The sequence below is a fragment of the Chenopodium album genome, chromosome 24 (genome assembly GCF_948465745.1).
Source record: "Chenopodium album chromosome 24, dcCheAlbu1.1, whole genome shotgun sequence".
NCBI classification, from domain to species: Eukaryota; Viridiplantae; Streptophyta; class Magnoliopsida; order Caryophyllales; family Amaranthaceae; genus Chenopodium; species Chenopodium album.
In genome coordinates, this window is record NC_137857.1 from 33092 (window position 1) to 45960 (window position 12869).

Below are 12869 nucleotides of genomic sequence, written 5' to 3' on the forward strand. Positions count from 1 at the left end.
TACAGGCCCTTTATGCCAAGCAAACTAAGACCCTAAGTCACCTAAATAAGAAGAAAGTATTTCGTCGGTCACTCTCTTAATTTTGTTAATTTTAAGCATAAATTTTTAAATAAATCAGATGTACAATACATATTGTATCCATTATAAAGTTATCTCTAAAATGAACAAAAGTTACCCTAATATGAATAAAAATTACCCTGACATAAATAAAAGTTACGAATTATTTATGCTTAATTGACAAATGTTATCCAAAAAATAGTAAAAGTGACCCTAAATTTGATTATAAAAAAAAGTGACCCTCGATGTACAGTATATTACTGTACACCGGATGTATAAAAAAAAGATATTCATTTTAGAGAAATCTATGCACCAACCCACTCCAAGACGAATACATTTTAATCCAATTAAATCTATTAACATAGAGTCATATACTAAAAACAAATCCTTCCATGACACTAGTCATTACCTTGTAAAAAATTTTCCCACCTTATTCGCTTCTCTCTTTTTTTTTTAATTTTTTTTTCAAAATCTTTAATTAAATTATCTATTAGACCTTATGATATTTTCTTTCCAATTTGATAATCATATTCCATATATATCCAAATGAAATATTTCTGAATATTTTTTTTTTTGAGAGAAATTTCTGAATATCTTTTATATACTATATATTTTGTAGTATTATTGTCAAAAATATTTAACAATTGTGCATTGCACATGATTTTAACCTAGTACTCTACTAAAATTAAGAATAGCAACCCAAAAACTATTAGGGCTTGTTTGGCTGACAAAGGAAATAATTTCATGCGAATTAAAATCCCACATTAATTTTCCTAGGAATTAACTAAACTTGTTTGGGTTTTTTTTTTTTTTTAAAGGAAAGACTCAGCGAGCCAGATTAGAACTTGTTTGGTTGTTATATGGGTATTTACAGATCATGAAAATATTGAATTACGAAGGGGGCTTGGTAATTAAATTTCCATTTTGTATGTGCAACCAAACAACGTCTAAGAGTGTAGATGCAGCAGACTTTTGTCTCGTATTTAATGAAAGCTAAGCCACAATTAAAAGCAAATCACTTTGTGACCATATTATACCAAGAATAATTCTCCAAACACAACCCACGGAAAATCTTCAATTAGGCTTAGGCACTTCTCTCGCACCCCTCCCTAAATACTTTTCTTTCAAAAAAAATATTGAAAAGTCGAAAGAAATTACGGATCACACGCGACCTTGTCAGGGTAATACAACTAGCCATGTACTCGCTCATTCCTCATCTAATTGCTTTACTTCAATTTTCGACGACTTTACTTTACTTTCATTGCTTCATTCTTCTCTTTGAATACGCCTTTCATTCCTTTTTAATCCAATCCTCTACTTTTAATTAATCCCATCTCAAATACACATAATATTTCCATAAACAGCAATTAATTTCTATACCAAATTCAAAATGTTAGAGAATGAAATTAATTCAACTAGACCAATTTCCAAATCCAACTTCCTATTCACCAACTTAATTCTTAACTCCTTTATTTTCCATTTTCCTAGATTCTTTGAAGATCATCTTCTTACACAATCCCAACCTCTACTTAATCCTCTACACTTTCACCACCCTCCCACTGGCCATCCTCATAACCTCCAACTCCGTCTCCGCCACGCCACGCTTCCTTAAATCCCACATCGCCCGCCTTCAATGGCTCGTCGATGTGGTTCCTATCTGGATAGAAGCAGCCAATATTCAAGACGAGTATCGAGCTGACTCGAGGAAGTTGCTTCATCGTAAGCTCTTCCACAGTGTTCCCATTTTTCTATTGTCATTGATTGCTTTGACTACTATTGTTGTTTCGACTCATGCTACTCTTCGCAGGAAAAAGAAAGTGACTCTGTGGGCAGCGATGGCTGCCCTCAGGGTCAGATGGTCCCCACCCATACTCACGTGCTTATTTAACTTTATCGCGTGGGTGGTGTGGGCCCAATTAGATTCTATTGTAAATAGGTTTGCCGTGGAGTACTGGTACTTGACGGCGGCCCAGGTGGTGGTCGAGGTGTATTTAATGTCAGTGCTTGCAGTTGCGCTTGTCGTGTCCGTGGTAGAGGGCCGGGTCGGACATGAAGCGATATGGGTCGGGTGGGGTTTATTGAAAGGAAGGCGGGTTTGTGGGTGGGTTTTGGCGGGCTTGATACTTTCAATTTCGGGTTTTATTGGGAGGCAGATGATTGAGGTGATTAACGGTGAAGATTTGGCGAATGATAGTGGAGGGTACACGTGGACGGCGGAGATGAGGTTTGGATGTATGGTAGGATTGGTGGTTTTGTTAGGGTGGTTTGTGTTATGGAGTTATGTAATATTCGCGGTTTTATATTTTGATTGTAGGAAAAGAAATGTAATTAAAGAGGAAGAACAATTAGATATTATTGATGATTATGACTTTTAATTTTTTTTTTTTTTTTTTTAATTTAATATATCCATTGTCGCTAAGATGTGATAATGATACTTTGCTTTATTTATAGCACATGCTTTTGGATCTTGTTTGTAGTGATGCCTTTATCTCTTTAGCACTCTCAAGGGTCGAGAATTATTGGCAGCATTTTAAGGTTTTTATTTTTTGTTATTGTTGGAAATTTGAGTTTGTAACATCTTTGTGATTTTATCTTCTTTGGCGTGTCATGGGGTGTGCAAGTTGCAAATAGATAAAATTATTGTAGACTTGTAGTTTGTGTGAATAGTCAAGGTTGAAACTTGATACAGAGGGAAAAATGAATACGAATACTAAGAGAGAGTATTGGAATTGCGAGAGAAAATGTGTTGAAGTAAAATTGAGAAGAAAAAAATGATGAAAAAAGTTGAGCTCAATTTGACATATATAATTAATAGATGGATTCCGTGGAGGAATGTGGTAAACTTGTATAAATAGCAATGAAGTGGTGGTATAAGAAGTTAGTTGTTGATGGCGGTTTAGATGTTTTAAGATACTTCAAAGAGTTTGAGAATTGATTATGGGAGTATAAGCGTATTCGTGCTTGTATTGGCATATATAGGAAAGGTGGTGGTGATATATTGATGAGTTACACGATGTCAGAATGAAGACGGTGGTGGTCAATGATGGTAATGGGTGTTAGGATGTCAATGTGGCGGGTCAAGTAGGAGACCCGCCCCATCCCCCTAGGTGGGCGGGGATGGGAATAAAAACCATACCCGCCATGGGTGATGGGGCGGGGGTGGATTTTAGGTTGTACCCACCCCTTCCCAGCCCCATACCCACTTTTATATATTTTAAAAATAACATTGTATACTTTTATACAATTTTATATTTTATTTTTTTTTTAAAAATTAGAGTAATAAATATAATATATTGTTTTATACTAAAATTTATAATAATAAAAAAAAAGTGCATTATTAACAATAATTTTTTTAATTATAATTGTAGTATTTGGGAGGTGGGGATTAGGCGGGTCTCGAGTGAGGATTAGATGGGGGTGGATCCAAGTGGGGGGTGGGGCGGGGATGGGTTTGGAATTGTACCAGCCGTGGTGGGAGATGGGATGAATTTTGGACCCGCCGCAGGGATGAGGATAGGGATGGGGATGGGAAAGCCAACATCCGACCCGCCCCGCCTCATTAATATCCCTAAAAGGACTTAAGGTAGTGTAAAACTGTAAGTGGTGATGAAGGATTGAAGGTACATGAGTGGTAAAATTGGGAAGTAATAAGTTGTGAACTTGTGACATAAGCTGCCTTTGGGCTACGTATATCAACAAACACGGTAATAAAGGAGAACGGTAGAAATAGGGAAATATTCTATTAGAAAGATAAAAAGTACACGATAATATTGTATGAGAATAATAAAAAGTACTCCCTTCGTCTTTTTATTAATGTCCACTTTCTCTCTATTATGTGAGTATTAAATGATAGAAAGTGGACATTAATAAAGAAATGGAGGGAGTAGAAAATATTTCAAGAAAAAGAGTAAAGGTACACAATATTTTGGAACACCCACAAAAACATAGACACAAAATAATAGGACGAAGAGAGTATTTATTTCAATTACTTTATACTCACACAGCGTAAAATAATAAAGTGTGAAAGTGAGGGATAACTAAACTAGTTACTCCCTCCGTCCCTAAATTAATTCCTCTTTCTCTCTATTATGTGAGGAATAAATGCTAAAAAGATAATGTAATTTAAGGACGGAAGGAGTAGAGTTTTTCTCCCAATTTTCAAAAATCCCAAAAATCAATTTTCATCACTTGCCCGGCTACCCTCGTGGCTGTCTAAACAACCAAAAGAAATGATGAAGTGTGTGGCCTGTTGCCTCAACCACTAACAACAAAGACCAAGGAGAGGGGAAGAGAGAGAACTGAAGATAGTACTCCATTGCTTGAAGCTGAAAATGGCAGCATCAGCTCTCCCAATCATTGGATGCATCATCCCCTCCACCCCGCGTCAATCCTTCCTCAAACAACGTTCCGCTTCTATTCAGCAGTAAGCTCACTCAATTTCATTTCCATATTTCCCTTCATTATTTTCTTGTTTCTATCTTCTCAACTTGTCCAAGTTTCGATTTTTTTTTCTGGGTCTTTTTTCGAGAATTTCGCATAATTTATGGGAAATTCAATCATGCCCCTGTTCAAAGTTGCCCTGAATAATATAGTACAATACAAAATTAGTTGGAAATTAGAACTATCTACTGAATTTGAGAAACCCCAATCCCAGCTTACAAATACAAATTGAAATTGTAATTATTTGTGTTGTACTTGTAATTTTAGGGAAAATTCTGGTAATTCTTCACTATACATGAGCTGTGGAATTACATAAATACTTGCAATTGTATTGAGAGCCCGGCATTCATCAAGGGTAAGCCGTATAAATGTTTAATGAGGGCGAGCGCGGTGCAGTCCATACTGTAATGTTGGCGGCTCACTAGGGTTATATAATGAATTTATTGGACATATATGTTCAATGTTAGAGGAGTGGAGGACTAGTTGTCGCATCACTAGTTCAAATTACACTATCCGTGTGACAATTGATTTCGAAATGAGGGAGTATTTAGGCAATATTCTGGCTGAGAAAGATGTTTGGTTTTTATATGTTTGTATGTCCATAAGGATTTATGCGCCATTCTTCCAATATTGGCTATTAATGGACTGGAAAAGGTCGCTGTTTCCTGAAATAGTGATGTTTCACTCAGCTTCTAGCCCACCCAGTGTATCCCATCATTCAGGGTCGATGGAGGTATGAATTTACGCCGTCTTACCCTTTACCTCTATCCACACTACATGAATAGGCCATAGCATTTTTGCATTTTACCTTCTCTTAAATCAGGCTAGTTATGCAAGAGAGGGAGGGAAAGGATCTTAAACTTACTTATAAAATATATAGTGTAATATATTGGCTTCGAGTTGAGTTAAATTAGTAGGCTGTGTATGAGTACATTAGATATTAGACAATTAGACACAGTATGCTATGCTATTCAGGTAAACCTGACTTGACTCTTTTCTTGGACTCCTTTTTTCCTACCATTTTGAAATTGGCACATAAGCTTTATCCTCAACCCCATGTCAGTTCACTCAGTTGTCATGCTAGGCTAAAGATTTTTGTGGTGGGGCCCTTAGTTTTAAAAGGCGCAAGGCGCACCAAGGCGCAAATGGTCCTTGCAGCCTAGGCGCAAGGCGAAGGCGCGCGCCTTTCCGCCTTTTGTATGCAAGGCGCATGTATTTATATATTTATTTCAAATTATATTTTACTTTGATTGTACTTGATACCGATTAAAAAGATTCATAATAAATTAAATAATGATATATGTAAATCTAAGGTAGTCTGAATTTAAAAAAATATCCACCATTCTTCAATTTATAACTTAAACTTTAGTTATTTTTCTTGAGGCGCAAAGGCGCACCTTACCCAAGGCGCTTTGAGGCGCACGAGGCGCGCGCCTTCCGTAGGTGTCTGAGTCTCGACTAGCTAAAGCCCATTTCCCACAGCCTGGGAGCGAGGCGTGCTTTTTAAAACCAAGGTGGGGCCATGGAAATGAAGAAACACTGTGCTTTAAAAATGGCTAGAATTATGTTGCTATATTGGGATCTATATCTTCCTCGTGCTTCATTAGCTGTCTACTATGTATGTCATATTAACAGCTTCATTCACAATATGTACAAATGTTTATATCATGAATTTTATTTGGTTCTATTTTACCACTCTGGCTTTTGTATCATGAAATAAAGATTGCTATATTTGGTTCTATTTTACCACTCTGGCTTTTGTATCATGAATTTTATTATATCAATGCTACGTCTTTACTTCCAAATGATTCAACACAAGGGGCATGAAGCTCTAATATATAACATTTGCTTAGGTTTAGGGGCAGGGGGAGCTTAGCTTCTCTACCAAAAAATAAAAATTAAAAACAATCTTATTATCTTTGTGTTGAGTGTTAAATGATTTTATATCCTTTATGTTGTTGTGTTGAGTGTTAAATGATTTTATATCCTTTGTGTTTGTAAATGTTGGTACAGTCAATGTAACTCATAAGTGATAATTGAATAATATTTCAATCCCAGATGATTTTCTCTTTGACTTCTTTAATGGTTGTCTCAAATGTAAATACTAATGGCTACTTTCTTTCAGATGGCATTTGATGAGAAAGCAGCATTCAAGACAGTTTGCACCTACGAGGGGTGCGTTTCGTATGCTGGCCGATTCTAATGTATGACTTCAATTATATGATAAGGGTTAGTTAGTTTGCATATAATCTGGATTTACTCTAGCTATACAATTTGTTTTTGGATCAAGTTTGACAAATCCGTTAGTTTCAGTTTGCGTTTCTTGATTTTGTAGATATCGAGTCACTCCCTGTTTGAGCTGTTTCCCTTCATCCTTGGATAATAGACTTATTTTTTTAGAGGATGGCCGAAATATCAGGTCACTTGCCTGATTAGTATACTGTACTTGAACTTTCTCCTCATCCTTGACTAATATTTTAATGATACCATTTACTAAGAACTTCAAATAAAAATTATATTGGAAGGTGGAGATATTGTCCATATAGAATTTAAGTAGTGGATGATAATTATGACATTCTCTTCAATTTTTCAAATTGATCCCTAAAATCACTTGTGTTTTCATTATCATCTTTTTTTTTGAAAGCCGGTTAGTGCATTTTATTATATCATAGTAAGCAAATCAGCAAAAACATAGGGCTTTGAGAAGGAGTCTATTTTTCATTATCATCTATAGCTTAAGGAAATCAGCTTTTTTTTCTTCTTAGCTTGGCGTCTTCCTAATAGTTTCCTAGTAATTGTCAAAAAATTAAACTTTAAAAAAAGTATTATTAACCGTCATAAAAATTAAAATTTTTTAAAAAAATATATATCATTGACTTGTAGCTTTTACTTGTATGTTTTGGACTTGAGTGGTGCTTGTGGTGAGATTATGACTCCTTGACAACAAAATTTCATGTCCCCGATTGACAAGAGCTTGATTCTTCAATGTGACTATGTCATTAATTGCTAGATGAGGCAATGCTATATATTTATGAGTTAATCTTTTTCTCTTTCAGGCTTCTTCAGGAAAGGGGAGTTTTAGGAAAGAAGTACTTATGGTAGATCCATTGGAGGCCAAGAAATTAGCTGCAAAACAATATGTAGAAATAAGATCAAAAGAGAAATTTGAGGTTTGTAAAATTCTTTTCCTGAACATATTTGCTGCACATTTTGTCCTGCTTTCCTTTGTGACAAACATGGGGAATTGGGTCATATGAGTCCATCAATTGATCTGAAGTCCTTACTCCTTAGCCATGCTGCTTTACATTCTCTCCTTTTTTTTGTTACTCCATTTAAGAGGATTCTTAAATTGCATGTTTTATCTTGAAGCATCTCACTCTGGTAGCAGTGGTAGGCTTAGAGCAATTAATGATGGATATCTAAATCCATGAAGATTGATGGGCTTGGATCAACTCTTCATATAATAGGCTCAATTTTTTTAGGATCAGTAGAAGTGAAAACACACAAATTGGACAAGATAATTGAACAAATCAAAGGTGCAAAAAATAAGAGACAATGGGAGAAGATATTTTACGGAAATGCACCACTCACTAACTAGTCGGGGAAAAACCGTGAGTTCACTATTAACAATTACAGAGTATAACTAACCCTCACAAGTCACAACCCCTCTTGAATTTGTGATGGATCACCATACGAGGGTCAACAGTCAAGAACCGGCAACTGATGAGAAGGGGACAGCAGAAGCAAAGAAAAGAGTGACTTGAGTCAATAAGCACCAAAGAGCAAAGTGACAAAACTCATTTAAGAGAAGTTAGGGAAAGCAAGCAACAAGCGGTAACAAGGTCTTAGGTTGGTTTAGCTATTTTGGTTAAGTAGTGACATGAAGGCTAATTGTTCCTTAGAAGTTTGAGTATAAATGTAGTAGTAAGCTTAGTAGTTGAATTATCCAGAAATTAAGTGAGTTCAGTGAGTTCTTCATGAGAATAGTAGCCTCAAGCTACCTTGAGATTTATAGCCTAAAGCTATAGTTATCCTTCTTAGTTTGTATTCCCAAATCATTAGCAATTAATTCACTACTAGAAAACAGCTTAATTCCGACGGAAAAATTCCGTCGGAAACACCCTGTTTTCCGTCGGAAATCGTGTTTCCGACGGAATTCCGTCGGAAAGTGTCGTCGGAATAGTACTCGTCGGAAAATCCACCCCGACGGATTTCACGCATCGGAAGAGGTTTTCGGGGTTTGGAAGAGTCCGTCGGAAATTTCCGATGGAAAATGATTCCGTCGGAAATTCCCGACGGGAATTCCGTCGGAAAACCCTTTACAAAAAACAAAAAAAAAAGCCTCCCACCAGGCCACCACCCCACACCACACCACCAGCTACCACCCCACACCACCAGCCCCCCATGCAGACCCAACCACAACCTCACACCACCACCGACCCTATCCCAGACCCAACCACATACCACCACCGATCCTATCCCAGACCCAACCACATACCACCACCGACACCACCACCGACCCTATCCCACCACCATACACAACCACCGACACCATCACAACGAAAACTAAGCTCAAAAAAACGAAAAGCACCCAAAAAAACCGTAAATTAACCCCCAAAAAACGAAAATTAGCCCAAAAAAACGAAAATTTACACAACAAAATCAACACAAAAACTCAAAGCCAGTAGATCTACATATTTAATCAAAATTTCATCAAATAAAACGTTGATTAACCAACTAAAATTAAATCAAATATATAAATATACAATTATCTAATTAAATTTACAATCATTACAATTACATATAAAATTAACTAGATCTACAAATCTATCCTAAATTAAAACAAGATCTACCAAAAAAAAGACGGTGGTTGTTGGGTTTGCTGTTGATGCGCGGTTGTTGGTGTTGCGCCGCTGTTGCGATTAATGTTGGTGGTGGTTGACGGAGCTTGATGTTGCTATTGGTGTTGTATCGTTGTTGTTGCCGGTGTTTGATGTAGGTGAAGAGAAAAGAAACGAAGGAGATAGGAAGGGCGGTGTAGAGAAGAAGAAAGGAAAAAGAAGGAGAAGAAGGAGAACGAAGGAGAAGAGGGAGAACGAAGGAGGAAGGAGAAGAGGGAAAGGAGAACGAAGGAGGGGAGAGAGAGAAGGAGAGAGAAGGAGAGAGAAGAAACATAAGAGAGAGGAAGAGAGGCGGAAATAAGAAAGGGGGAAGGGCGGGGCTGCTTTAGGGTTTGGGAAAATTTAATTTAATTTTTTTTAAATAATTTTCCGACAGAAAATTCCGTCGGAAATTATAAATTCCGACGGAAAATTCCGTCGGAAAGCACTTAATTCCGACGGAAATAAATTCCGTCGGAAATTTTGCAACGGAAATGTTAAATTCGTCGGAAATATTCGACGGACTTTAAATCCGTTGGAAATATCGCTTTTTCCGACAGAATTTCAGGTCCGTCGGAACCAGTCCGTCGTAATTTGACTGTTTTCTTGTAGTGATTACTCAAGCTTTAAGCCTTAATTTACTGTTCTTTGTGTTAATCTTGGGGTTAGAAATCTGTTCTATAACAGAATTACAATCCACATCTCTCAAAACATCTACTCTAGAAACCTAAGAGTGTTTGTAATCTCTCACCTTGGTTGTGCATTGAAATAGAAGACACATGACCCCTTTTTATTGTACATAAAATCCTACCCCTTTTCAAATTGAGAATATTCTAAAGTCGAAACTTTATCCGTTCCACGCATTGAATGTGTAAAATTTATGTTAAAGAAATGGCTTTATTGGATGAAAACTAATATGAATATAATGAATGAATGGAGGAGGAATTCCCTAAAATCAAAGACGTGCAATGAGGATAGTAGTATTGTAATTGTTGTGAGCCATTGGCATTAAGTTGACTAAATTGAAAAAAGTGATTAGAATCAGTTTGTAACGTTTTTGAGGGGTGGGGATTATGGAGAAAGTGATTATGTGCCATCGGGTAAGGCATATGCCCCTCGAGAAGGCTATTAGGATAATGCTCATTCCACAAGGAAATATCCACATCCAAGGCCTGTTGTCGCTCCTCATAGTCCTCACTTCTGAATGAGGAGTTAAGTCTCCCTAAGCACAAACTTAGGACTCCATGTGGAAGCTGCTGCAAATGCCACCACACCAAATGGGTTTAGAAGGCATCCAGCCTATTTACTGAATCGAAACACCCATTTGTTGCCGAGAAAGAAGGGAATCAACTTTATAGAGTGGCACCTACCCTTGCCAGGGTTTTGGGAGATCTAAAATATGTAGAACCTTGTGTCTGACCTGCCTAGATTAATTGTGAAACTAGCCAATTGATATATTATGAGTAAATATATTTGTGATAAAGAGGCCCACAGGGTATTTGACTTACTGTTTCTTTTAATTTCATACTCTCATACTTTATGTAAGGACGGCCTGATCCCTGATGAGCATAGCTACTGGCCTATAGTAGAAGCTTATCTCTTCAGCTTTAGTTTTCTGTGTGAGCTGCTTTGATCCATCCTTTCTTCGTCTTCATAGTTGCCTGAGCCTTGCATGTTCTACCTGGCAGAACATGAGAGACAGAGCATCTGTTTCTGTAATTCATTTGGGGTTCTTTTGGTAAAAAGCAATAATAAATCATTGCTCCATGCTGCCTGGATGGGGTCCAGCAACGTGTAAATTTGCTTGATGTTAATCTGTTCGGTACTATAGTAAAAAAAATATACTATTTTTGGGTGTTCACAGAGAACTATCACATCCCCTAAAATAGAATAAGATTATAGTTAGATTTCCAATGTTGTCTTCCACTTAATTGGAGTAATTGAGGGAGGATGGGATAGAGAAAACTATTAAGAAGTATTTATGAATTTTACTGGTGCTTGAACTTCAAACGGAAAATTCTTATACGTGAGGGTTTAGGACCTTTGCATTAATGCCTCCCCCCTCCTCTTTTCCATTCACACATAAACAAAATGTAACAGAAGTTTATGACCACAGAGAAGACGTCAAATTGAAGCTATCAATGGAGCGTGGGCAATGATTGGCCTTACTGCTGGTTTAGTCATCGAAGGCCATACAGGAAAGACTATTTTGGGTCAGGTATGTTTTGCCTTTTCTATTATGCTGTAAGCCTGTAAGCTGTAACTGTGTATGTACTATAATTCAATGCTTTAATGGGTTGAGAAGCCTTCAAATATCGATAGTTTGAGTGTAATACACTAATGCTATTGTGTGGCAGCTTGATGGATATTGGCATGCTATTCTGGGATTCTTTGTTAGATGGTAGAAGTTTTCCTACGCATCAAATTGTGGCCATCTGAGTTTTTAGCCGTAGATTGATGGACTTTGTACATGTTCGAGAGATTAACTTTCATCCCAAATTGGTGAAATCAATCCTTACATTCTTATTCTTGTATTTATACATTTTGATCATAATTCATGTATTCATGCTGATTCTTTCAGCAAAAGAGGATTCAATAATAGAAACTCATTGAAACACACATAACTACTGTAGCAGTTGTATCCCCAACTTTTCCGTTCTATGAGAAAAAGAAGCAAGAGTTAAAGTCTAAAAGAGATATGCTTGATTCGGGAATACCATGGCTCTATTCAAACTTCTTGTACAAAGTGAGGGCTGGTGCCTGGTAGTATAGATGATTGGTCTAACAGAACATATTGATTAAAACAGGGAGTTAAAGAATATAGAAGGTACAGTACAATTGCGTACTTTTATCCTAAAGTATCGCCGAAATGAGAAAAGGGGCATGGTCAATTTGTCAATTGACATGTATAACCAATTTATCGTCTGCTAAACGAGTCGTAAATTGAAAGAATGAGGAACCATGATGTACTCCTGGGTTCCATGCTTCCATGAAACGTGAATGCTTTTTACAAGAAAAGGATGTGAAAATATGTTAGGGCCTTTTCGTGACAAAATAACAAATCGTAGTTTAGAAGACCGTTGAAGGAAAATTGTACGAGTAGACGAGTAGTAGTATTGAATACCGAATATTCTACCAAGAATCAGGTACATTTGCTCTGGATGTTTTGTCATAGAAATTTCTGCACGAAAATCTGCCGGAAGTTTCTCATAGAAATTTATTTTATGATTCATTGAATCTAATTTATTTTGGAATTGGTTGATGCAATTGACTAGGCAATAAACACAAATGAGTAGATAAAGGAGATAAGATATAATTTGTTCCTGATAATTGGATCCACATACCACAATTCCATTATGGTTGACATTTCCCTAGCATCTTCTTGGAATAATTTTTTCAACGTGACATTTTTTTTTTTATTTTTTTAATATTGTAATGGATAATGTTAGGAAAGACAAATTTTCTTATTACACTTCTCTCACCAATTGTAAT

The 12869-nt window shown here is 36.6% G+C and overlaps 1 protein-coding gene across 1 annotated transcript; it reads left to right on the top strand.

Moving 5' to 3' along the window:
* Nucleotides 1-4303: 4303 nt before the first annotated feature.
* LOC145612453 (uncharacterized) lies at nt 4304-11911 on the top strand. The gene is made up of 5 exons (XM_081667821.1): nt 4304-4480; nt 6623-6701; nt 7554-7667; nt 11494-11595; nt 11735-11911. The coding sequence occupies exons 1-5, from the start codon at nt 4389-4391 to the stop codon at nt 11780-11782; spliced, it is 435 nt and encodes a 144-aa protein (XP_081523947.1). The 5' UTR covers nt 4304-4388; the 3' UTR covers nt 11783-11911.
* The last annotated feature ends 958 nt before the right edge of the window (nt 11912-12869 follow it).